The sequence below is a fragment of the Sylvia atricapilla genome, chromosome 16 (assembly GCF_009819655.1).
Source record: "Sylvia atricapilla isolate bSylAtr1 chromosome 16, bSylAtr1.pri, whole genome shotgun sequence".
Taxonomy (NCBI): Eukaryota; Metazoa; Chordata; class Aves; order Passeriformes; family Sylviidae; genus Sylvia; species Sylvia atricapilla.
In genome coordinates, this window is record NC_089155.1 from 12245515 (window position 1) to 12273166 (window position 27652).

The window sequence follows — 27652 nt, forward strand, 5'->3', positions numbered from 1 at the left end:
ATACTTGTGGCATGAGTAGTTTGTACAGCAGCTGTGCAAGGGTTATGCAAGCATTTATGTACACATTGGAATAAAGGCACAAAATAATGGTTCTTTTGAGGTATTACTCTGCACCTGCCTGAAGAGAAAAAGAGAAGCCATCCAAATTCATCCCACTGCAGTTACAGGCAGGATCAGTTATTTTGTTCCCTTCGGAAAAAAAAATGTTTTATACGCTTTTTGTCCAGTATAAAAATAGCAAACATCTCTGCCTCTGGTGAATACAGACAGCAGAAAACTGAAAAAGACATAAATTATGTTAATAAGAAGAATCCTGAATGTCTGTGGGAGGAAAGATCACCACTTATTGTAAGAAAATGTAACAACTAAGCGGATTTTCAGAGGCACATTTCCAAGGTGCTGCAGCACGAGTCAAATCCGCTCCCCACAGTGACGTCCGAGCTCGTGCCCAGCACTGCTTTTCACAAATATGAGCCTGAGATCTCAGACGTTCAGATGACAATGTCACCAACGAAGGAAATACCTGGGCTTGTGCCAAAAGTGTCAACCAAATCAAGTGTGCACACCATAATTTCATAGTACAAAATGAAATTCAGTTTTCTTTGAGCTGCTTTGGTGATTTTGGAGTCTAAGTTAAGCAGTGCTCCCATGCCTGTACCTGTGCTGCAGAAATCTATTAGTTACATAAAGTTTAAAGAGATTATTGAAGTACTCTGGGGTATGTATGCATGCTCACAACAATATATAAACTTTTATAGAAAATACAGCACAGGCCCATAATCAAGTTGTATAGAAAGGTACTATAAATGTAACACTGCAAAAGTTGCAGTGACATAAACTCATTGCTGATGTTCTCTGAAGTCAACAGCAATAAAAGGATCCCTGTGGCCATCCAGTTTTATGAAGTGAAGGGCTGAACCCTGAAGGACTGAACTCTGTCCACCTTCTTCAGCTGATGAACATTAAATTCACTGCCATAGCACCATTTCATAAATCCTAAAATTATATTTTAGCTTTCACTGGCATCCTCAGAAGTAAAAATGCCTTTTTCACACCCCAAAACACAAATCTCATTTCTGACTCTCCTCTGTTCAGTAGCATTGAGAATCAACACTTAATTTTCATAACATGGTCAGTATTGTCCACCAGAGCACAGCTCAACCCAGATCTGTTCAAATTCCTGGATTAGAGCTGTTATAATAGCTTTATCCATAATGTGATTAACTTCATGTTGCTGAATATGTTCTCAGTAATAATGCTGGAGAAACTTTTTATAAGAATGATCCAATACAGCATAAAAAAAAAAAAAACCCATGAGCTAATTATCCATTCTTACACAAATAATAATGCTATTATTTTTGCTGTATAAATGTTTTTCGTGCAAAGGGCATAGACAAACTGTTCAAAATTCTCAAAAAAAATGCTTTTCAGTGGGACTATTTGGAAGGAGAAAAAAGTTTGCTATAATTTAGGACTTGCACTTTGTTCTAGACAAATGAGAGAAGATGCAAAACAGAATGGAAAAGAACCATGGTTAAAGTTAAAAAGAGGACATCAAAGTAGGAAGACAAGGAGCTTGAAACTGAATCAGCAGAAAAGAGGACAAAATGCTTTGTGTCTAATTTTTGAAAAGTCTTTAAATGAGTTTCTGAGCAGAACCCACACTTTTTACTGCCCATTTGGTAAAACTGAATGCAAATGGCCAAATTCTGCCCCTGGCACATGCCTCAGATGGGTAGATGAGGATGACAAATTCACCAAGCACAAACCTGCACATTTTTGTGCATTTCATGTTTTTAATTCAGCCCCTTTATTTATCTCCTAAATACATACTTCTAAATATACTGGCTTCCACAGAAACAAACAAACAAATGGTAGTAATTGTACTAAACTTGGGTAAGAGTGTGCACACAAAGCTCAAAGAGATCAAAAACTTACTCAGTTGGTAATGTGGCTTGTGCAAAACCCCCAAAACCTTGGGAGTTTGTTTTTATAGAAATTATCTGAAGCAGCAAGTGCCAGCAAAGAGGGATTACTTCATCACAAGCATTTGGGTTTCCTTCTCAAGAAGAGGAGGACACACAAAAGAAGTAGAGAAGACTAAGAGGAAAAACTGGTTTCTTAATTGATCCAGGAAGGAGGAGGAAAAAGACAGTGACATGAAGGTGCCAATATTTCAGCAGCCTGTGTGGAACTGATCCCACAGGAAGCAGGATAGGGTTTACACAGCAGGCAGGAAAGGAGCGAAGAGAAAGACGTCCATGAGAAAAGGTAAAAACTGGATTGCCTTTCTGTTTGAAAGGTATTTGAAATTCAAGCTCAGATCTGAGGGCTGAACAACTGCAGTTTGAGCTGCATCATCCTTTATTGTATCCAGCAGAATAAATGCTGCCCTTTGTTGTGTCCCAAAGCAAGACGAAGGTGAGAGCTGAGGACTTCACATCAAAAAGTTATTCTTTAAAAAATTCACTTTCTCATCCCATGCTGCTGGCGTGGTTTTGATTGGTTTTTAAGTTATCATGCATTCATTAAAAGCTGTACAGGTGCAGCAGGATCATAGAAAATATTTTATAGCAGAGGAAACTTTCCCATAAAGTTCCTATAAAAGCACGGAATCCACTTAAAATATTGTCCCTCTTTTAAGAGTTTATCCTGCATTGAATCAGAATGTAGCTAAATGTGGCCTAACCCAGACCACTTAGACAAAACGGGAAGGAAATAATTTCAAACATCACTTTCTCAAGAAATTTATCAAATCAAGGGTTTCAAGATTTAGTTTTTGTCCTCTGCTCTTTCTCCAGTGACACCTACAGCTCCAAGAGCAGTTACCCAAGGTGTAAACGAGTGAGCAGAGAAACCTCCCACACTTTTCCTTTTCTTTCTCTCAGAGCATGTGTCCATTCCAGAACACAACCTGATCTGAAGTTTAGTCAGTTTTTAAAGAGGAGCGACAAGCAATTCAGGCACAAGTAATTTAGGCAGCAGAGACACCTTCTCTCCAGCCCCCTGTTCCATCCTTGCAGACTTTTTAGTCTCATGTCCATGCCAAAGGCAAGGCTCCTTGTCCTACCGCTGCTTAATGGAACGCCAACACTCACAACTGGAAAAACAGTCTACAAGGGACAAAGAAAGAAGAGAAATCAAGTTGTCTGCAGCTGAAAGGGAGAGCAGAGAGATCCCAAATCATCTGTCTGCCCTTCCTACAGCAGCCCAGCCCAGACACCCTCTCCTTGCCCCCAGCTGTGCATTCCTGTGGCCTCCCTCGTTCCACCACAACAGGGAGTCAGGCAGAACAAGCAGCTGATCCAGCAGAAAATTATTTCAGCAAAAAATGAATACATGAATGGTTTAAAAAAATAAAAATTTAAACCCAGAATCAGCTTCCTGACCTGTGTGTAAGTGTTGGTACCGGCAGGGGAAAGGGGTGGGGTTGCACAGCTGAAGGTCCAGGCTGGGGTAGGAGGAGAAAACAAAGATCTTTCTCAGGGGGAGCCTGGCTTTAAATCAGCTTCAATCGATCTAGAAACCACACCCTCGGCAAGGAAGAAATTTAGGCAAATATATGTGTGGTGAAGAGCAGGTTAGTGCTGCTCCTCAGGAAGAACAAAAGATGCTGGAGAGTTTGATCTTAACTGGGCAGCCAAAATTCAACTACTCTGCTGTTTCCATCAGTGGGGAGCACTGGGAAGGCAGCTACAGGGGGGATTTTGGAGCAGCCCCATTAGCACCAGTGAGTGCAGCAAGGTGGATGCAGCTCCACAGCCTCTCTGCCCACTCCATCCTTCCCCAGCCTGAGCCATTCCTAAAGATGTGTTAGGTCTGAGCTGAGGGTTTAGTGCTGGTTCCACCACTATTTCAATAGTGCTGTGAGTCATTTCTATGTGATGCCTCAGTTTCCCTGTTATTAAGAGGTGCACATACATGCATACAAACACACTGAATCATTCATCATGATTCCCATGCAGTTTTTTGACTGGCTACCTGCTGTTCACGCCAAGATTTAAAACATAAAACTAAAAGAAGTGCTAAATATTAGTTTCCAAAAGAGTTGCAGGATCTGGTGCCAGATAATACGAGATACTGCTAGTCAGAAAATGTTAGATAAACAATCTACCAAAAAACACCCCCCAAAATGCTGACCTCCTTTATCCTCCACCCTCTTTTCCCCCCTTCACCCAGGAATGAATCTTAATGTCAGCATAAACTTAATGTACATATGTATGATTTCTGAGGTTACCTCAGGCTAGATCCAGGTGACCCAAACACACCATCCTGGCTTCCCCTTCTTTCCATGCAACATTTGGGAAGCGTTATTTTACATTTGTTGTCTGATACTATTATTATTATTATTATCAATTACTGTTGAAGCAGACATCTATCTAGGCTAATTGGGACTGAGGCTCCATTACTGAAGGTGTTGCACACACTGGGTTAAAAAAGTTGACAATAAATTTCAAGGCAGGATCCCCAAACTGGCACGTGCCAGGAGCAGAAGGAGATGGGAAGGCAAAGGTGCAGGGTAATAGAATGGCATAAACCACCCCTGTGCACAGGTTGATGGTTTCATTTCAAGTAAATGTTCCTGCTTTTACCATTCTTAGAGAATATCTCCCCCTCCGGATTTCTAATGCTTCTCCATTAACTCTCCCCTCTACCAGCTGGAAAAAGTGACCCGGGGCTCTGTGCACAGAGACGTATATACTCGTCTACGAACGTGAATATATAATCATCACGTTTTAAATTATTTAATGGTGTTGGTTTTGTCACGGACAGTCTCTTCTAATCTGTACTTCTTTTAAAAAAAAAAAAAAAAAAAAAAAAAGAGTAGGCAGGGGGAAAAAAGTGTGTACGGTGCTTGTGCAGACAGCCGATGTAGTCGCGTCTGTAAAGTCTGTGGGAGTTTGGGCCCCTTCCTTGTCCAGAAAGCGCCCTCCCTCCCGGGGTGTCTTCTCCTTAATGACGTTCACGGGAATTTAGGCGCTCGGGACCGGCTCAGCCTCTCGCCGAGCCCGCAGCCTCCACAAACATCCTGAAAAGCAACCTGAGCAGACGTCCCTCCTCGAGGCAGTCCCAGGGATTTTTTTTTCTCTCCCGGGCGGTTTGTTTGGAGCGGCCGAGCGAGAGAGAAAGAGAGAGAGAGAGAGAGCGAGCGAGAGAGCGCTGAGGGTTTTTTTGCTGCCTGCTCCTCCCACCAGAGAGACACCCTCCCGCCGCTCCCCGCCGAGGCGCTCGGCTCACACGGCTCGTCCGCGGCGTGCGGGACGCGGGCACAGCGCTCCGCTCCCGCTGCCGCCGCCGGCAGCGCACGGGGAAGCTCCTGGGGCCGCCGCGCCGTCCATGGGCCGGTGCCGCTGATCAGCCGCCGCCTCCTCGGGCCATGAGCGGGCTGCGGCGCCTCCGCGGGGGCTGAGCGCGTCCGTCCGCGCATCCCGCTCATCGCATGCCGGTGGCGGGCGCGTCCCGCGGCGGGGCAGCCCCGCGCCCCCCGCGCCGCCCCGCAGCCGCCGCCGCCGCTCCGCGATGCCGGTGGCGGGGCGAGGGCAGCCCGCCTCTTGGCTGCTGGTGCTGGGCGCCGCCGCGCCCGCCCTCTGGCTGCGCTGCGTGCTCGCCGACTTCACGGTGGACAACGAGGTGCACTCCAGCTTCATCCACCGGCGGCTGCGCGGCCCCGAGCGCCGCGAGATGCAGCGGGAGATCCTCTCCATCCTCGGCCTGCCGCACCGCCCGCGGCCGCACCTCCACGGCAAGCACAACTCGGCCCCCATGTTCATGCTGGACCTTTACAATGCCATGTCCGTGGAGGAAGGGGCGGCGGGGGCCGCCGCCGAGGACGGCGAGGGCTTCTCTTACCCCTACAAGCCCATTTTCAGCACCCAGGGGCCGCCTCTGGCCAGCCTGCAGGACAGCAACTTCCTCACCGAGGCTGACATGGTCATGAGCTTCGTCAACTTGGGTGAGTGCCGCTCTCGGCGGGGCTGGGTCCGGGATGACCGGGCAGGGAACCGTACCGGGGGAAGGCTGGAGCGGGGACCCGGCCACCGACGGGAGGACGGGGGTTGGTGGCACAGGTGGCCCCGGCTGTATCCCAGCGGGTCAGGTGGGTGACAGCGCACCTGGGCAGGGAAGGGCAGGTGGCGGCCCGCGGGAAGGGTGGCTGCTTTGCCAGGCGGTAACTGAGCGGCACCGACGGGGAGAGGGCTCCGACTTTCCCATCACAGCGTTTGGACAGCCACGAGCTCTCCCCACGCTCCTCACGGAGGTCTTTGCCGTCTTCTCCCTTTGATAGTCGCTGCACGTCAGAGATGGGATTTGCAGGTAGGAGTTAACCAGGACGATTAGCAGGTCTGCTCCGCATCCCGCACGGCCGAGGGAGACACGAAACCCGGGCAGGGGCACGGCACGGGGCCCGCACAGCTCCCGGTGCGGGGCCGCTGCTCCTGCGGGATGCGGAGCCTCGGGGCTGCGGGGACCGATGGCTGGGCTGCTTCCCTGCGGCATCCCAGCGCCGCGCTCCCTCGGCCGGAGGAGCTGAGCCGCTCGCACATGTTTTCCTAATATCTCGGGAGGGATTCCACAGTAAATCCTTATTTACTCCCGCAGCTTTTCCTGTTGACCCCAGTTTATGCCGCTAACTCGCCTCTTTTCGCAAGCACATGTGGATGGGTTTATGCAAACGATACGAGAGTTGGCACGCTTTGTATGCGCCTCACTAGGCCTCTCTAATTGGATGCCACGGCCCAATCTCATTTCTATTTGCTCGCTGTAGATTGCACATCCGTGTGGACTGACTTGGCCGGATTTGAGTAAAACATTGTCAGGGTGAGCACTCTATTTTGAATATATAATTATAGACCTGGCTGGCTCCATCCGTTTTTAGACCTCATCATGTGTGGCTCTCAAACCACACACGTACAGATTGGGTGCCTGCAAGTTCAAGGCAGAACCTGAATTGTATTTCCAAAACAAGATCAGCTCAGACTTTGTCCCAAACGAAGGGAAACGCAAAGTGCAAGAGGAGCACACTTCTGGCACACAACCTGCCAGGAATTGACGGACCCCCATCTCCAAGAAATCCATTAACACCTATATGGATGTCACTGTTCTGGACACTTCCACTGCCTGGAACTTCAGAGGGAGCAAAGATTAAATCACCACCTAAACCACCACCTCTCTAATCCCAGCACTTTAACCAACTTGAAAAGCTGGGCAGCTGTAAAGGCTCTGTGACACACGTTAATAATTATTAGACACAGTAGCCATCCCGGCACAATTCTTGCATGATAAGGAGCCACAGGACGCTGTGGGAGAGCTCTAGTTTGCATGAGCTGCGCCTCCTTATTATCTGCCATAAGCTTCACAGTGGGAAGCTCGGAATTACATCTGGCCCGGGGGCTGTGCTCTACCAGGGCTGGTGCTTTCCATTTGGAATGACATTGTTTGTCTAGTCACTGCTGGATACTTAAGCCGATGAGCAATGATACATTTAAAATCAAATATTTGAGCAGTCAAAAGTAGCAATGGCAGTCAAATATTTGACTTTACAGATAAGGGTGACCTTGCTAACATTGCTCTGTGGTTCTTGGGTCCTACACCGAGTGCAAGGAGAGCCCTGAGCAGAAGACAAAAGATGTTGAAATAACAATTAGCGAAATTCGCGCTTCGCTTTCCATTTCAGTCCAGAGAATCTTATGAAACATGTAAATACATAATGGGGCAGGGAGTTTAGCTCTGCTCCTCAAGTGTAGTAATTTACTGAATCATCAGTGAACTGCACTGCTCTGGTCCCACATTTCCGACGTAAGGAAGTCTCCCTGTTAGCTCATGTAAGAGTTACAAGAAAGAATCAATGTTCGGGCCATTGACTATTTTGAATACAAGGGAGTGGAATCGATCCATAAATGTGAAATAAAAGTTACTTTTGGGATATGTCTCTGTCCACGTGAGAACTTTGAGCAGGTTCACCTGTATAAGCCGTAACTCCTGATAATCGACATCCTGACACAGTTTGATGACTGCAGTAGATACATTCATCCATTTCAACCTGCCAGGGTTTGTTGTCAGCTCAGAAATCCGGGAGTGTTCTTTACGCAAAATCCTAAATGGTTATTTTATTTAATTGCTGTCAGCATGGTCAGGGAGTAGTAAGAGCACAAGCTCTAAAACCCGACAGTTTTAAGGACAGGTGGAATTACTACGAGCAAGGCACATTTCGGAGGTTTATCTGTGCTGTTTTGTTCCCTTGTCAACAGTGCATGCCAGGACGAGTTTAAAAAGGACACAGATCTATAATAGCTTTCTTCATCGCTGTGCACACCTTTCATCCCATTATAGTCATTTGCTCTTTCATCTCTATAGGACAAAGGCAGGCTTGTTTATGGAGGTTTTAATGAATTAGAGCAGCCACTCACTCCGTATATAATCAAACACAACGCCTGCTTTGAGACATACAGTTTTCTATGACGTTCAGGGAAAATTAGAAGATCTATTGTAGAACTGAATTTTTTTGGAGACTTTTTACAATGATCCCTTTTAAAGCAGAGCTGAATTCCTAAATGCAGGCTGTAGTAAACTGTGTCCTACTTTTGTAAGAGATACTCTGCAAGCATTGCATTTCACAGGTAGGCTTTTATTACTATACCAGAACCATCACAATGAGGAAGTGTCACAGCATAATAAAGTTTCATTTTAGCATGGAGGAAGTAAAAGCGAGTAAAGAAATAATACTTGGAAATTTCAGTCAATAAAAGCCATTAATTACAGGCTTCCAAATGCTAATCTACAAAACCACTTTTTTTTTTTTTTTGCCTTACTCATATTCTTCATCAGTCTAGTTGTAGAACTTTAGAGGGAATAATATTTTTTAAAAAACACTACAAAGCAAGATTTACTGGGCTTACATAGTAAAACCCCCCAAAACAAACCCCACACACATTGATTTCTATGGAGATACTGTACAGATGTAGTCCAGAGAATTTATGCTGGGTATTGGCAGGGAGGAACCAGAATACAGGTGCTCCGTTTTTGGGGAGCTTTGTACCAAGCAAAGTTTTACTTACTGTAAAATCCTGACAACTAATTAGATTTAGATTTATAACCAGTTAATTCACTGGCTACATTTTGTTTTAGCCTACACCTGTGCTGAGATGAATGGGGAACGGAGTTGTGTCAAGAATTAAGTTATATGTAAATTAAAAGAGAATTTAGCCACAGTGGTCTGACTAAGTTAGCCAGTTAATTACTGGCTAATTTTGTAAAATTTATTACTGTAATTTTAGCACGTGGAATTTAATTTCGGATCCTGCCCAGTACCGTTTACAAACGGATCCATTTTAGGAACTGAAAAAATGCAAAGCATTTTCTGCACAAGTTTAATTCCACGTTTATAAACAGCAGCTAAGGAGTAAACATCCTCTAGATGATTTAGACCTTCTTTTCTAAAAATAATTGAGTTGTCCTTATGCCGGTAAACTGGCCTTGGTAAACAGACTCGCTTAGAATATTTTTAAAAGAGTCAGCACAAGTGATATGCAATTTGTTAATTTGTCTCGTGGTTGATTATAAAATGAACAACATTGTTTAATCCTGGCAAAAAAGAAGGGGGGGGGGAATTAGTCATTCTTGGAAGGAGCACTTGAAAGTGGCTTTTGTTAATATAAATCAAGAAGCTGAAGAGCCCCCAAGTTTCCTTTTATTTCATACCATCTGGCTATCCTTTTTGTTGACAAGTGTTTGGCATAGAGAACCATCTCTTTGCCCTTTAATAACAGGCTTTAACACTGTAGGGTATTAGAAAAAGATTCTATAACAGTTAAAAAATTTCCTTCGGGGAATACTTTATAAAGTGAGCACGGGCTGCAGGCATTTGCAGCTGTAACCTGGCTTGTGTTAAAATTTGGAAGGGGCTGCCTTGCATTCCAGCTCACTACAGGCCTTCATTGGTGTACAGCCAAAGGTTAATATAGATGTCACACAGTTTTTCTTTGGAGAGCCTCAGATATAAGAGTACGCTACAGCTGTGTTTTTAGTAACCCTTTCATAATCACTTCTTTTAAACCTCATTTTCCTGCTTATATAAATCAAAGATTTTCAAGGATATTTGACCTGGATTTGAACTTATTTGATCTTCACATATTTCCCACTTGAAACAAAGCAGATTAAAAGTTAGCCCTGGATTCCTGGTCCCGATCACATGGTTTGTCCATACATTAGGCCAAGCCCTCGGATTTTTTTTTTTTTCCTTCTCTTTCACCTAGGGCTGTTAAAAGCTCTCAAGCCTGAACAGGTACATCCCATAATTGTTTTGGGCAGCGTGGATATGTGCAGCACTTGGTGGTGTAACAATGGCTAAGGCAGAAAGCTTTCAGCCAAGTAAAGGTATGAAGGACACCGACTGTGCAGCAAGTGACAAGCAGGTATTCTTTGAATGTATAGACTCATCCCAGAGAGAATTTAATTAATTTTCTAATTTCCAGGTGTAAAATGACAGAGCAGGACAGGAACAATTTACCTCTGCCCTGTGGGTGTGCTGGTAGCAGAGAAAGGAGCAGCCAAGGACAGATGTCCTTACGCAAGGAGAAAGGACCTGGAAATTGTCCCCATCCGCTGGCACACAGCAGATTTATCCCAGAGCAGGGGCTTCCCTCTGTTCCCACACGGGCTGTCCTGGTGTGGGGGGGTGAATCCCCCTCTGTGAGCTGCAGTTTGGAAGCCAAAACACAACAGCTCTTGAAGGGCTTTGAAGGAGACAAGCCTTGATGGCCGGGTCTTGTGATGCCGGTAACAGGAGCTGGGCACCAGTGAAGTGTGCAGGACCTGCTCCCAGTGCCCCCAGTTGTGCCATGCCTGTGTCCCTGTGTGTGTGTGTGTCCCAGCAGTCCCCCTGCAAAGCAGCTTTAATGGCCTCTGGACAGGCAGCACAAACCCAGGCGCTGCATTCCCTGGAAATAAGCCTGAAACACATTTTCGGGTCGGCGGGGAGAGACGTGTGAGAGGAGGTTACACAAGTGGTTGGAAACATTAATTAAAAAAAAAGATTATAACTATTAAAGCCCGGTCAGAGCCGTTGACAGGCTCCTTTTAAATGGGACACTGTGATGTTTTAGTTTAATACATTCTGGCAGTGTCACCGGGGTTAAGGCTAATACTGGGATGTGTGGATCCTGTCATGTTATTGTCAGGAGGAATGCAGGGATTAGGTTGGAGAGTGGCGGTGGGTGAGCGCTGCAGCTGTGTACACTTATTATAAAAGATTTAAGTCCCACTGGTAAAATCAATATATTAAATTGCAACAGCCCCTGGTTTTAATTAGTTTAAATCAAATATACGGTTAGTGCCGTTAGGGCTGCTATCCTTGAACCAAGTGAGGAAATGCTAATATTTATATGGAAGCTGGTTAAAATGATAACACATTTAGTTTTATGCTTCTAAATCGTCCTAACTGGAGGAATACCAGTGAGAAGTTGCAATGATGGATGAAGTCATCTGAGCAAGAACACAAGTAAGCAAGTTTTGATAGCATGCCAGATAAGGAGACTACCTGTTGATATACAGCATTAAGAGACCGTGATATTTTAAACCCTTTCCAGTCCTCCTCTCTGGGGCCTACATCAAAGTACTTTTATGAATTAACTATATATATGTATCAAAAATACACACCATTACTCTACAGAAATGAAATATACTGTTTTATATATGTGTGTTTCTTGTCTAAATGGAAGAAACTTCTAAAGAAATCAGAGAGCTGCTTAAATTAGTTTCAGGATGAAGAATTTCCTTCAGAACTGTTTGAAATAAATGAGACTACACACAAGGACTAATCACATGGATAAAGTTCTGCACATGCTTAAGTTTGGAAAAATGGAAACCCAAGAGAAAATTCTTGGCTAGGTCTTCATTGGTGTAAATTGTCAAATTTCTACTGAAGCTGGCCCTGTGGTCTCATTTATACGACTCTACGTCCAAAGTAATTCCCATAAACTCCCTCTTGATTTACACGAGCACCACTGAGAGCAGAATTGGGCCAAAGAAGTGCCCCTGTGTTGAAATAATGAGCATGCAGTAGTTTCTGCTAGAGCTTCACAGAGTTTTCTCTCCTAATCTTGAAATTGTTTCTGAGGGAAGCTTCCTTTGCTGCAAACAATCAAAGCATGAACCAGCTCCTATTAGTTAGTCACTGCTTATCATTATTAGCCAGATCCGTGTTGTTGAACTACAGCTGAATTCCCATCCTTGCAACAAACAAGAATTGAGCAAATAATGTTTGACAAAAATGTGAAACTGATATTTCTTAATACAAGACATATTTCATATGGAGAAACTTCAGTGCTGAAAGATTCCTGGTATCAAAATATCTGAATCATAGTACAAATAAACAGCGCCTTGTAAAGGCTGCAGGGCCAAATTCCGTGCTGGAGTAATTCCACTGAAGTTAGTGGAACTGTGCCAGGAGATAAACTGCCATCTAGATTTTTTTGGTGTTGAAGAAGTTGTCAGTAAGAAAAAATATCTTTGCTACAAAAAAAAAAAAAACCGGCTGCAGGTAGCAAATTCTAATTTAAAAAAGCTCTTTTGGAAATCCTTGTTTTATTGATGAGGATCACAAAGTTTACTGAGCCCCCTCTTTACTTGGGTGTCTGTTCTACAAGTCCATTATTTATACACAAATATGCCTGATTTACAGCAGGTAACAGAGAAGTCATCATGGGTGGAATCCCCACCACACTGTGCCTTACCCCTTCTTTTAAATATTTGTGTCACCTACATCTCAGAGTCAGTAAAAATCCTTCAGTGCTCCAGACCGAGTGGATCGAATTAATGGCAACTTTGAGACTACAAGTTTTAGTGTAATTGCTTTATTGTTTTGGAACCAAGATGCTTACAATCCAGTTCCTGTGCAAACATGTTTAACGTGTGTTAATGTGTTTGAAAACCAGACCCTCTCCGCAAAATTCTGCTTTTCATTAATTGACATCAGTAGCATGGTACAGTATTTCAAAGCACTGGCCAAATATAAACTGTGTTTCTAATTTCCTTACTTTCCTGTGTTTGGAATGCCAACGTTAATTTGTTCCCATGGAAGAGTGAGAGCTGCCAACCACAGTTTTATATAAATGGCTTTACAGTGCAGGGCTGCCAACATTAAATGATACTTAGGAATTTTCATGACATTTTCTATTTGGTGCTCTGTGTGTGAGAGTGAGAAATTGAGGGAGATGTATGGCATGTTGAACAGCACAAGCTCTGATGATCAAGGCCAATGTTTGGAAGAAATTTATCCTTTGAGGAACTGTTACTTCATGTTTCTTCTTATTTAGGATTTTTTAATAGTCTGTCAGATATTACACAGCATATTCCTTGTGCCTAGAAAAAAGCTGTTTTGCTGGGAACTTTCTTGTTAACGATCCAAACAATTTCCCCCACCCCAACCCCCAATAATTTGAGTTATTTATTAATAGATGAGCAGATGGACTTTAGTTCATGTTGTTCCTCTGATCATTCTGAGCTAGATTGTAAGAATGTGGTATTACTCAACATGAGAAAATGCAAAAGCAGAAAAAGCTGCCCACAACTAAGGAACAGGGGAATGAACCGATTTTGGTTAAACTGCCAACAGGTAATTTTCTTTGGAAGAATAGGAACAGCTAGATAAAATCATTTGCCTTTCTTAAAGAAAATCAAGCATTATCATGGTTTCTTTAGTGGTATGTCTGCCTTTGTACATAAACCAAATGCCAAGTTCCCTTTAAACAAAGTTTGTTTTAAACTGCTAATGCTAAAAACAAAGTCTGTTTATGTATTTCTCCCTTTATTCCTGGAAGACATTCAAAATACCAATTGTTCATGTTTCAGTAGATCCCCCTTAATGAGTGCTATGGTTTATCTCTGCATTTCCCCAGTTTATTGGAACAGGTGCAGTGTCTGCCATCTGTGCCAGCCCTGTGCTATACCAACAAACAAAGTGTTGTTTTGGTTCACTGCATTTAAAAGTCTCCCGAGAGTAAAGAAATGAAAGAGAAAGAATGTAGAAAGTGCCTAGTGAAGGAAAGGCACTTCCAGTAATGTGATTTGTCACTCAAGTCTTCCCGTAAATTACCTTCAACTATTTCTAAACTGCTTGAAAAATATTATCCGTGGAGGATTAAGTTTCTGTTGCATCTCGGAGGTTCCACAATGTTCTTTATCATCTTTATCCTATCACAGCAGCTTCCAAGTTAGAGCATTTTGTTGTCAGTTTGAATTAAATTTTACAGGAGCAAACCCTCTTTTTTTCCTTATCTTAAAGTGGAAGATTTTTTTGTGATTTTTTTTTTTTTTAGTGTTTCTGCTTCCACCTCATTTAAGAGATACTGCAAATAACCATCCAAGTTTAAACAAGATTATGTTGTAATTAGACAGACAAACTCACAATTATTTGAGGGCTAAACCAACAACAACAACCCTTTCAGGTTCATTTTGACAGTGTTTATCCAGTGTATCTGGAAAGGCTTACAATTAAAGTGCCTGAAGGGTGGGGATGAGATTTTTCAGCATGCAGTCAGTGCTATCGGGTCCACCTGGCCTGGGAAACTATGCAGGCTTTGTAGCAGAGAAAATCCCTTCACTTAGATCTCCATGGCAAGCTCTTAAAAGCTACCTTCCTTTAAAAAAAAAAAACAAAAAAAAAACAAACCCAAAAAATAACAAGAAAAAAGGAGAGGAGAGGGAAGGCAGCTTCCCCCCTAAGCAATAATTAAAGCAAGAGCTCTCTCGGTGTTGGGGTGCAGCGAGGTGCTGATGAGCCCATAATCAGAGCATCGTCACTCTGTAAGGTTTTCCTTCCAAATGAGCACCAAGTTTCCTCTGGTTCAGCGCTGAGTGATGCTGGGCTGAATCAGCCCTCAGCACAGCCCTGCTGATGTCACCTCGGTGTCACCCCCAGGCTGATGTCACCCCAAGTGTCCTCAGCTGCAGCAGCCTGGCCCCGGGCCACCCCTGACACCATCGCAGGAGCTGGCACGGGTCCTGTGCCCAGCCTGGGGCTGGAAATTGGAAATCAGCCTGTGCCCAGCCTGGGGGGCTGGAAATTGGAAATCAGCCTGTGCCCATCCTGGGAGGCTGAAAATCAGCCTGTGCCCATCCTGGAGGGCTGGAAATTGGAAATCAGCCTGTGCCCAGCCTGGAGGGCTGAAAATCAGCCTGTGCCCAGGCAGGGTTGCTGTAAATTGTAAATCACCCTAAGCTTTGACTCTGGCACTGGAGCCCACAGGGTAAATCCTGCCTTTGGCCACTGCCTGGCACTGGTGGGGCAGCCTTGGCTTTACCAATTGTTCTCTGCACAGCTCAGTGACTGTAAAACTTTTAAAAGAGACCAGAAAAGCTCTGGGAGAAGTGCTAAAGAATGCTCATAAAAGAATACAGTATCAGTAGTTGGGGAGTTTTAATTCTGGTGGAGAGAAGAGTTTCTTCCTGTGTGAGGATTGGGGATAGAGCTGCTCGTATTTCCCTGTGTCAGTACCTGGAATATTCATTGACTGTACTGAGTCCTTTTGGCACCACAAGGGAAAGCAAATTCAGCTCTGTCATTTAAATGGAGGATTAAAAATTGCTGTAATGAGAAATTCCGAATTTTGGTGCTTGCATTTCAGTACTGTTCTTTTGTAAATAAATAACAATTTATTTCCATTAGACAATTATCTGTAATGCCATGAATGGTAACCAGTCATCACTAAGAGGAATCCATTCCTAATTGTATTTGTTCTACCCACAAGTTGCTCTTCCCTTGGTTCTCAAGGTTAAAAGTTATTGCTTCTTCCATCACTAAAAATATTCTGAACAATTTAATCTTGCTACTTTTATTTGTTTATTACTCTGCAGTCATTATAATCCCACAGGGACTTTTTAGATGTTAATAAAGAGCACTGCACATCACTTTTCCTGAAGCTTGTGTGGCACTAATAACATCATGCTGAGTTTAAGTTCCCCTTTCTGACTATATCCTTAAAAAATCCAGCATTTGTTAAGAGAATGGGGGGGATTTTTTTAATTTACTTTCTAACAAAAAGAAATAAAAGGGTGGAGGGTGAAAGAAGTAACTTTACCCTCAATCTGCTAGCTACATAAAACAGTAAATGTTCAGTTGAGGCAGGGAAAAACCAGAACTGCTGGAGACTGGTTGTTTCCTTTTGGAGGAAACAATAAATGTGCCCACTTGTATTTTAACAACATTACTACTGGGCCCCCTAATTACACAAATACACTTGTAATAAACTGCAGGAGAGAAGAGCTGAAAAAGAATCATTCATCACAGATCTTTTTCCTCAGCTCAAAAAGAAACTTTTGGGTAACCACTCTTAAATCTTGGCCCAAATCAGGAGATGAAGCTATTTCAGCACTCTGTGATGGATCATTTGTCTCCCGAGACAGGTGAAAAGGAGAAGCAAATCAGACACGTGGTGTAAAACTTCTCTCACTGGTGTGGACACAGCTTTGACCTCAGAATACAATAGTTCCTGCAATCCATGGCATGCACTGTAATCAAATTACCAGAATATTGGAGTCCATATCCAGGGAAATCTCCGAGCGTTCCGCTGCATTAGAGCCCGACACAGGGAATACAGAAACACACGAAACAATCCAGAATACTCAGTCAAGCAAACCCCAAATATTTCTTCAGCAAACAGCAGCTGTCATTTTGCTCATTAGCCCACAGCTGGGAGATGAGAGCTGCTCCACTGGAACTCCTGCAGAGGTGGGAGGTCAGTCTAAGGCAGTGTGTGTACACTGGGAGCCTTTCCTCCCCGGGCTGGCAGCTGTCAGTGAGCAGTGCCTGGCAGGCAGGACACTGCTGGAGAAGGGTGCTCTGTGCTCCTGCTCCTTCAGAGATGCTTTCACAAACCCCACACACTCATTTCTGTGCTCTTTTTGCCAGTCACACGCCACAGGACGTGAGCTGTGCTCCCTCCATTCGCGCCAGACCCCTGCCAGGACACCAGGGTGTATTTCAACAGCTGATCTTTTACCCCAATTGCAAAATTGCGTTTGAAGGCACGCAAAAACCAAAACAAAACAGAAAATGCTGTTGTTAGGGGCTGACTCAGGAGGCCTGGATGGCCCAGCCCTAGCGAGAGGCTCAGGAATCCAGCAGGGCTGTGGTATGCAGGGCTAGGTGCTGCTGATGTCACTGATGGGCTTATCTTGTACCAAAAGAAAAATTCCTCTTGTATAATAGGGATCGTGGGTGGGAATTAAACTGCAAATAAATCTTTGCCTCACCTTCAGATGCCGTTATGCCTGGGGCATGGGCCACCAACGTTTACAGTGTAAAAGGGGACAGACACGTGCACATGCTCTGTTTGTGAATATATCGTGTTTATCTTCCCGAGGACATTCCTGGAATAACAGTTTGAACTTGCCATCACTCTGTGACACTAACATTTTACTCCTGCAAACAGGAGTATATGTGGATGTCAGCTACTCACAGGTCTTTAATATTCACAGCTCTCAGGGCTGTGTGGAGTTAATAAAGAACAAAAAGCCGCTTGCCTCTTTCTCAATAAAATAAATGTGTTGCACAGCAAATATTCCTAGAAAGCAAAAAGCTCCTGTGCATAAGCCATGAGTCCCATGACAGGCTAAAGGACGGGAGAGGATGTGTGGTGCTGGCAGGGAGGGTCATTCCAGGCTGTGACCTCCTCTCCAGGTCCTGTGTCCCCAGCCCAGTGCCCCACCTGAGCTCTCCTCCCTTGGCAGCACACAGGAAACATGATGATCTCAAAGAAAAATGTGAACTAGGTCACAAAGTCACACTTGCATCAGGGAGGGCACTGCACAGTGTCTTTGTAAGCAGCAACTGAAGTTTCTAATGGTTATTTTCCAAAACATCCCTGCAAATGCCTCATTTCTGTCTAATCATTGTGAACTGGGTTAATACCACCGGACCTCCCACACACAGAACACCTGATAAAGAGGCAGAGGCTGTAAGAGCCTGGCTGCAAGGAGAGCACTCACTGCTCTGGCAGGGATTTCCCCTCTGGGCCAGCAGGACCTTTCCCCTCCATGGTTTGTTGGCCCCTGATCTCCCCCTCTCTCCTGGCCCAGAGCTGCAGATGTTTGTGAGTGCACAGACAAGCTCGAAAGCTGGTCGTGGTCCTGGGGCACAGCTCAGTGTGTACATTCCAAGCTGAGATTTTTTTTGCTGATCACAATCAAAGGCTGAGATCCTTATCTGATGGCCTCGTGCCTGATATCGGCTGCTTATTTTGTAATATCCCCCAAAGTGCTCTCTCAACACCACCAGAATCTGGGATTTCAGCTGAGAAATCCAGCAAGTCCCAGGCTTCAAACCTGGGAAACTGGTTTTTAATTATTTTCCTTTTATCCCAGTAAACCACAAGAAAGGCTGGATTCCCTGCGACTCCTGCGGTGCTCCAGCCTGTGCAGGTGGAGGCCCACACTCCTGCCCCGTTTGGGGGGATGCTGGAATTGTTGTGGCAATACAGTATTAAAGGAGGATTAATTAGATTTATGCTATTTATTTGGGCAGCTGTTCAGTAGATGAAAGGAAGTCTAATGCAAATGAAATGAATGAGCCTTAAGAGGCCAATGTCCAGTCACTTCTCCACTCGTGTCCCTCAGCACAGCTGGTGCAGAAATGGGCACATTCCTCTGGCAAAAATGAGGCATTTGAAGATTCCATCAGCTGAGATTTCCCTTTCAAGTGCTGCCAGTAGATGCACAGTATATACATGTGCTTTTAAAAGACTTTTATTTTGAACTCAAGATGTGAATCTATGGCATTAAGAAAAGCAGAACAATCCTTTATTTAGCTGCACCTGCACCTTAATGCCTAATGAGTTTAGTCTGATGGAATCCAGACCTCAGGAAGGATTATAAATTCTCATTTGATTTCATTTACTTCTAAAATACCTTAAACCAGCTGTACCAGTCCAGAATCCAGTCCTCCTTTCTCTATCAGTTTTCCAAGTGTTGAATCTTTTGCTGTCTTAAGTGGCTTTATGCTATATAATGATGCTGCAATAGCAATAAAAAATAGAGAGCAGCTTGAAAAAAAAAATGTACTAGAAGATAATTAGCATATAAGATTAAAAGCATCAGATTATGAGCACAACTTTATGAAAGTTCTTTTGGCCCTGGAGGAAAGACTTGGAACTCTCTCTCCAGACACCAGAGGTACCTTTAGCCATTTCTGTCTGTTTTACAGGAGCACATCAGAGATATTCAGGCAATGACCTTCCCAAAATTACTGACTGAGGCTGTTTATTATGAACAGTATCTAATTTATCAAATACATTTAAAGACTTATTACTTTGCCCCAGTGTAGGTTCTGGAATGCAAGGGAAAAAATTGATCTCATTATATCTCTGCATGATGGAATCATTGCACTGCAGAGTTGGTATAACATGATTTGATTTTAATTTTCATGTCCTCTGCACATGCCTGTTGCAGATTGAAGCTCCTGTGCTCCCAGCAGGCTCCCATTTTCCTGCAAGTCCTTCCCCTGTGGGTTTTTCTCCCCATTTGAGGTTTGCCTGTAGCAGTTTCTCACACTGCCTCTTATCTCCCCTGGCTGAATACACTTTATTTCTGACCAGGTCTGCTCAGCCACTTGTCTCTCCTTCCTTGGGCTGGGGATGTTTCCATTTGCTCAGTGCTGTGTGTACAAGCAGTCAGGCTGCTGGTTTTTGCATCAGTGACATTTGGAGACCTGCTCAGTCTCAGAGCAGGTTGCAGGAAGCACCTTGGGCCCCATTTGTCGAGTGTCTGGACTGGGGGATTATTTTTCTCAATAAACCTTATTTGCCACTTAACTTCTCTCCCTCTTTGTGCTCTGCAACCTCTTCCCCCTTGAGACACCCATCACCCTCCTGCTTCCTCCTCCTCCAGACCTGCCTTTTCTGTGCTGTGGCTGCCACCTCAGCCTGATCCTCATTGTGATTCCTCCCCTGACTGCCACTATCTCCCTGACCCTTGGATGCACTGGCAAAACGTGTGACCTGCAATTCACACCTAACAAAAGCTGGCACAGCTTTCCAGGGAAGTTGGCCTGGCCAGATACAGTTCCCAGATTCCACAGCATCGGGGAAGCAGCCTGGCTGTCCCCTGAATTACAAAGAGCCAGGGAGCAGTGGGATGTAGGCATCATCTCTGCTCAAAGAAGGAAAAGAAAATTGTGCTCCTGCATCTTTACATACCTCCCACAGCTGCGCCCAGAGGATTTAGAGGATGAGTTAGACAGCAGCATGCCTCTGCTCTCGGGCTGTGTTATTCCACGCTGTGCAGACAGAAGAAGGAAAGCAGGAGCAAAGATGAGCTGTCACTTTGCTCACTGCTGAGTTTGGCTGCAGGGACATTTCTGGAGTAGGGTGTAGAGCAGAGCTGAGGCTGCCTTGGGGTGCTGAGCACTCACCTCAGCCTGCCCTGAGCACCCAGGGTCCCTGCAGGGAGCTGTGGGATCCCCTGGCTTGGAGCTGCTCTCCAAGTGCCATCCCACCTTTCAGGTACCCAGAGAGGGAACAGCCCTGGTGTGTCAGGGGTGAACACTCAGTTAACCTGCTCCCAGTGCCAGCACGAGAGCCTGAGACACCTGTGATGGCCACAGCCCTGGCCAGCTGGGAGGACACAGGAGGAGCCACGATTTGCAGCATCACCACAGTCCCCAGCTTGACTCTCTGTCACTCACAGGGTTTTGGGAATGGGAGAGCTGGTTGGGCAAAGGCCTGGGTCAGCACTGTCCTGGATTCCCCTTTGCTGTGAAAGGAGGAGGAGAAATAAGATCTGAGAGCCTGGAGAGGGAGGCCCTGCAGGAGATTTTCTTATAGTGGATTCTAGGAAGATGAAGGTACAAATAGAAGGAGTCTCAAAAGGAACCACTTCATGAACTCCCATTTTTTTTTTTCCCTGTCACCCCCCCACCAAATTCTCCATTCCCTCACACCACTTAAATCCCACAGCAATCCTCAGTGTGTTACAGCAGCTGCAGATGGATTGCGGCTCCATGTGCTGCTGTGTCTCACGTGACAGGGCTGTGAATAAGGTATTCTGCAGAAACACAACTCTTCCCTGCTTATTTAACTTTGCTTTCCCCAGATACACATGCAGACACAGCAAACAGCACCAGGAGTCACACCACCATCAGTCTGTTTACTATTAGAAGGGTTTTGTGCTCGCAGAGCAGTCCCAGGTGTAAATTTTTCACAATACCTTTCATCTCGTCTGGCTCTGCTTTCAGCAGAGAAACCACAGCCTAAGCGTGTACCCATCAGGGTAAGAAAATGGATTACCTGTGCATAACCTGCCCAGATACTTCATGGATGTTCTTTAAAAAGAAATGGTTTTACCATCCAGCATTGCCTTAAAGTGTGTGCAGAGAAATCCCAGCAGGGAGTGTCTCTGAGTTCAGACAGCAGCACGCACGATTCTCTCAGTCCTTTCCTCCCCAGTGACTGTCTCCCCCTTTGCCATCTACCACACTCGGGAATTTTAACTTAAAAGGCTCCTGGGTGAGAGGATGTGGTGACTCACAGCATCCTCTGGTCCCCACACCACATTCCATGGTGACATGTGGCTCCTGGGGGAGCAGGTGGCTCCCACTTGGAAGCACTGCCTGACGTGGGTACAGCACTAACCCCAGCCCTGCAACAACACCAATTTAGGAGCCCCAGGAAGGGAGAAACACCCATTTCTGTCCTGAGCAGCCCTTGCTAGCTGAAGTTTGCCTTAGTCAGGAAGAACTTGCTGCTGTTTGGGAGATAATTAAACCCATCTTCCCTCGCCTGGCTGTTTGCACACGCACAATGATACCATTGTTCAGAGTCATGCAACACATATGCTGACATTAAAGCGTTTAATCTTGTAGTACAGTATTCCATTATTTTTTGGACATCTGTACACGATAGAAAGGCTACGTATTTAGGGGATTTGTTGACAAAGAAATGGCTAATGCTGATCCATGTGTGGACTGAAAGGATCTTTCCAAGTTGTGTTCTGCAGTAGGGAGGCTGCTGCTTCCCAGGCCTGAAGCCTGGCACAGATGTGATATGCACTGCTGCTATTACCACTTCTCGATTTATAACAAGGAGTCAGTGTTTAGAGGAATTTTGGAAGCTCCCTGCTGGGTTTGTGGCTAGGTGGTCTTGCTGGCAATACCAGCTCCATGCTGAAAGCTGAAAAAATGAAGTGATGGCTAAAGGGAGAATATTAACTCCAGAGGGTTTTTTTTTTCCCCCTTTCGAAGCAAAAATGCTTACCCCAGATCACTTTGCAGAGTGAGCACTAAAGAATTTCCAGCCTCTGGATTTGGGGATCGGGATTTATGGAGCCTGGTTTTCATCTTTGAAATTAGTGCATTAGTGCCTCTCTCCACCCACGGATGGGCAGAACTTTGCCCTGGCACATACTGAATTTACCATGCAAGTTTATCACCTTCTCCTCCCTCTACCTGGCTGTAAAAGGTGCCCATGAGCAGGGAGCAGCTGGCTGCAGGTTCCCTTCTGCTGAGCTCTGCCTTGGCACAGAGCAGCCCCTTCAGCAAAGGGCACATGGGGACAAGGATCAGGGCAGGGCTTGGGAGATGAGCCCAAAGCCCCCCAAATATCTGGGGGTGCTCATCCCGTGGCTCAGGGACAGGCTGTGGTTTTAGAAGGGGCAGGATGGCAGCAATCCCAAGTGATGGGATGCATTAATGAGTTATAGAAAAACCACAAACTATTTTTCTAGTTAGCTTATCTCACAGATCAAAATCCAAGCTGTATTTGTTTTTCCTCAGGTTTCCCCAAAAACCTGCACTAGGTTCTAGATGACTTGGAGAGCTGCAACTATTCCATGTAAAAGGCCCTCCAAATACTGTTTTTGTCACTGTTTAAAAAAAAATTAATAATACATCCCATCACACACCCCAGGACATTTGCTCTACTCCATTTATAGAACTCCCAATTTATACTCTTCAACTATTTCTTCAAATATTTCTGTAACTGCTGCTTTAGCTGCCTGATGTCAGCATGTAAATCATGAAGCCGAGAGAATGAAACAAATGAAAACCAATCACAGAACTTTGCATTCCCAAATTCTTGCCATTATAAATTTCCTGCCACTGCCCCTGTAACTCTTGCTGTCAAGCACAATGAGGAGGGAAACATGTGCCTTCGCAGGCTGTGGCCTGGCATGACATTATTGCAATAATCTTTATAAGAGTCCCCCTTTTCCTTGGAAAAATATAAGGACTGACCTCGCATTTCTTGCTCAATCGGGCGTCCTGCTGAGCCCAGTGGGCTCTTTCAGCTGCAGGGACCTCTGGATCCTCCCCCTAATTGCTCTCCTCCTTCTTGAACCTCAGCTACATAAGGAGAAAAAGCCCTATATTTCATAAGCACCATGGTTTTTTAATCCACCAATTTAGAGACAAAGAAGTGCAGTTTATAGAGAGGAACATTTCCATGCCTGTTAATTAGGAGCTTCATCAAGAGGTCTGGGATTGGGCAGGGTGAAAATTTACTGCTCAGTTTCACAAGCACCACGAGCCCCGAGCCCAAGGGGTGGCCCTGGCCTCTGTCCTGCCCTGCTGGGATGTCCCTGGTCCTGCTCTGGGGAGCTGAGAGAGGACAGCATCCACCCAAAGAGCTCAGCTGGGCAAGGGAACACTTCTTTCCACTTGAAGACACTTCCCAAGGGAGACAGGAGGGCGAGGCAGGAGATGCAGGAGATGCAGGAGATGTTCTCTGCCCTTTGAGACACAGCCTGGAAGGGGTGACAGGGCTCAGGTGGAGCTGCCTCCAGGGCACTTGGTGTCTGAGAATCTCTCGTTTCAGCTCTGCACTGAAATGGAGCAGAGTTTTTGAAGCTTTGGGTTTGATCTAAGGGGGTGACGATGGAGGGAAATAAAGGTAAATTTTCTTGGAAAGGTCAAAAGAGGCTTTGCACTGCCGGACGCAGATGTGTCAGTCAGGGTTTAGTTTGCTCTTTCATGGGAACACCGAGGCTGGGATCAATCACTGGATCTCAGCACAGCCCAGGCAGCCCTTGGCCACCTCTGAAGAAGCCCATTTTCAGTTGGGGACAAAGCAGATAAAGACTTTCCTACTCTCTAAACTCACCACACAGGTAGTCTCTGAAAACCTGTTAATACCAGAGTGTGGCAGACTTTTTTTTGGCATCCAAATCTGTGAGAGGTTTCTCAGGCAACTGCTGATGGCTCAGCAGCAGCCTGGCTGAGAGGCTGAGGCCAGGGGGTGTTGTCTTTTGGAATCTATTTTCCTTTGACTTATCTTTCAGTCTCAGGAATTCGGGACCTTTAATCTATTTGAGATTAAAGTCCTTTACAAATCCCTTCTGGCCTTTTTCGGGAGTGAAGAAGTTGCAGACATCCTACTGCACATTCCTTTTAGTGCCTTTTTTCCATTGTAAATGAGAAACAAGTAGCTCTAATTGTTGTAAGCATTACAATAAATGAGACAACTGCTCTCAAAGTGCCTTATAAAAACAATTAACATATTATCAGCTGAAAGCGTTAACAAGAAAATTTAAGTTTTTACTTGTTTATATATTCAAAGTATATCCTAAGTGCATCACTCGAATGTGCCAGGGAGGAAGAGGTGTGGAATTATCAAAGCATTCCCAGTTTGGCAACCTGAGAACGGAATCTATTCATCTGATGCTGAGTTTCTTTCTGAAAAGCAGTTTTTTGCGTCTTCAGAAAACAAGAGAGTAAAAATACCTAAGCAGGGAGATTGACCTCCCATGAAATCCACTGAAATTAGTGAAAATATTTCTGTTGACTTCCTTGGCATGTAGATAAGCTCTTTAATGCTTCAGTAATAGTTATTTTTTAACACATTCTTGTGGAAAAAAAATAAAATCTTGCTGTGAAAAGACTGACTAGCCCTTTGCTCAACACACGGGGCTGGTGATTGACACTGTGCTGGGTCCCAGGGCTGAGCTGGGGTGTGTGGGGAGAAAAAACAATGCTGCAAGCTGTGCCTCACCACGGTCCTTGCTGTCACCAGCAACTCCTGACACAAACCCAGAGGTCCAGCCAGCGCTTTCAGAATTAGCTCAGGTTGGCTTTGCACTTGCCAGCAGAGATTTTACAAAGGAGCTGCAAACAGCTGGGTGATTATTTCTAATGTCAATGCACTTTGCTGTGAAAATGACCAAACGTGGTCATTTTTCCAGCTTTGTGCTGACGTGTCATTTTGCTTTGGAAGTTGGGGCACCTGGGGACCTAAATCAGGACCACGAAGTTTTCTGTCCAACATTGTTTTTTTTGGTGCTGGCTTTAACTGCATTGCTACAAGTTCAAAAATATCAGCAGCTACACCTTTTCATCCCTGCATGCTGATGGTTTTGAGTTCTGTATCTTCAGCACACGTCAGAACAAGCACCCAGTATTTGTTGACATTTTATCTCCAGCTTTCCCATATTTTTGGATCTGATACCTGGCTACTTCACACCTGAGCACATGTATCCATCCTGTTTTCTTTTAACCATCCCTGGCAGTTGCACAACTGTGTCCTGCCCCCTCTTGCAACACCATCAGGCCACAACAGAGGCTGGGAGAGACAAAGGACTTCAGAGAGCTGGGAGCCCTCTCAGTATCAGATCGAGCAGCGCTCAGATGCTGCTCAGATAGGCAGGGCCAGACTTGGGAAGGTGCTGATCTGACTTGCATGCTTGTGACAGGTGTGGCCAGGTTACTGATAACCACCAGCCTGAGATAGTCCTTGTTTTGGCTGCATCACCTTAATTATCCCCCCCCACCATTTTTGGTGTCCCGCTTATTTTCTCATGGATCTGGTGTCCTCCTCCATCCCACGGCTCTGAATTCCCATCGTCTCCACCTTTCCCAAGGACTGTGCCAGAGGGAGTGTCTGATGATCCCCATCCACCGTAGCTGCCATCAGCTGCCACACTCACAGTGCCAAAGGTTATTTTACGCCAGCAAATGTTGAGCCCTGTGTTAAATTAGGCCAGAGTTTGTCTGCAGTGCTCGTGCCTCTAAAATGCAACACCACTTCTGTGTTTATGCATGCATCACCTGCCAGTGGCTTTGGATTGTTTTTTAAGGAGAGGAAATGCACGCTTTTCCCACAGTCAGGGCACACAGTCTGTTTCATAGCAGAATTATTTTTCAAGGGTGTTCTTCCTTTTCCTATTTTACAACCTTTGATTGCACATCCAGAGCTTTGGCTTCCTCTCCAAGCAGCCGCCTTGCCAAGGCATTTGAATTGTGAGCTGGAATTTCCAATGTTTGAAATTAGCATCTGGGCTAAAACCATTCACCAAAGCATTTGGGTAGTAGATTTGTGAGAACTATGAGCCTGGGACAAAGATGAGTTGAAGTTCTGTGGGCAGAAGGGCTGTGAAGCATATCCAGCAAATATTCAAAATGCTTGGTGTCTTTTAAGGGCGAATTTAACATTAATTTAGTGTTAGTGGCAAACCAACAGCTGGGACTAAGTCCTTCAGGAATGACCAAAAGGTTCTTCTTACGATCATTGTGATCATTGTGTCAATAGGGATCTAGGGATCGTGGATTTTACAAATCTGATGGAGAAACTACAGTCACATCCAAAGAGCTGTTTCAGTGAACACTTAAAATACCACTAATCCCCCCCTGCCTTTTTTTTTTTAAGGTCTCCCCCTTCCAGCTCCTTAGGTAATTAACTGGAAATGACCCAGTTGCAGCATTGTCAAAGGTCTAACACCCATCAAACCCAGCAAACTCAGGCTCTTTGAATGCTCCCCTGCTTACCCCGTGCTCTTGTGCTTGAGGTATTACAGGGGTGTGCAAAAAGTGCTTGATCAGATATACTGTACCATATGCTGCCAAATACCAACACACAGCAGCATGACTTAGGGATAGGATTTCAGCCTTCATAATGAAGAGCCTTGCTTTTATGGGTTCGAGTCAGACCCTTAACGTTATTTTAACATAGATTTTTTGGTGTTTAATTATGTAATAAGATTTACTGCAGTCATCTAACAGATGTTGATTCAGGGTCAGTGTTTCTCATAAATTAGTTCTGAAAGGATTTGTTACTTCTGGGTCAGCAGATAGGTCCAGAGTGCAAAGAAAAAGGGGAAAAACAATAAACACTGAGTTGAAGGGTTTCTTGGGATTCTTTCTTCAGTTACATATCCACATATTTTCATGATCTTAATGACTATAGCCACAGGAATGTTTGCTTTAACACTAAAGATGGCTCAGGCCAAAACCCTATATCCAAACATCTGCAAAGCATGGGAAAGTTCAAACTTTGGGGCTCTTTATTTTATGACCTTGGCCGTTAATTTTTCATTCTAACATGACCCGTTTTTTCTAGGGCTTAGCAGTGGGAATTGCTGTGAACTTTAGTAGCACCCCAAAAAGTTTCATCTTCATGTGCTTTTGTCAGACCTTGTGTATAAAGTGCAGCTAAAGGCCAGTGTCAGTTGATGTAAGTTGTCATCACACACGCACTGAAAAAGTGCACCCACCTTCCTCTGGAAATTCAGCCTTCCCATGTCTTTGGAAGCAAATTGTATTTCTACATCCTACTGCTAACAGCTGCAACTAAACCCACACAGCATTATACTCATTCTTCTACATTTGTGGTTAAAGGAGTGAGTCCATATTAAAGTATTTTTCCATCTCCTTTTGATTTAGCTACAGATAAATTCC

General features: G+C 44.8%; 2 protein-coding genes across 2 annotated transcripts in view; one reads left to right on the forward strand and one right to left on the reverse strand.

Moving 5' to 3' along the window:
* Positions 1-6427, reverse strand: part of RAE1 (ribonucleic acid export 1) — a 45981-nt gene extending 39554 nt beyond the window's left edge. The window contains exon 1 of the mRNA XM_066330976.1: positions 6413-6427. The gene's annotated coding sequence lies outside the window, so the exon portion shown is untranslated. The remainder of the gene's footprint in view (positions 1-6412) is intronic.
* BMP7 (bone morphogenetic protein 7) overlaps positions 2262-27652 on the forward strand; it is a 42749-nt gene continuing 17358 nt past the window's right edge. Inside the window, exons 1-2 of the mRNA XM_066331065.1 lie at positions 2262-2271; positions 5360-5953. Of these exons, the coding sequence (XP_066187162.1) occupies positions 2262-2271; positions 5360-5953 (604 nt within the window). The remainder of the gene's footprint in view (positions 2272-5359; positions 5954-27652) is intronic.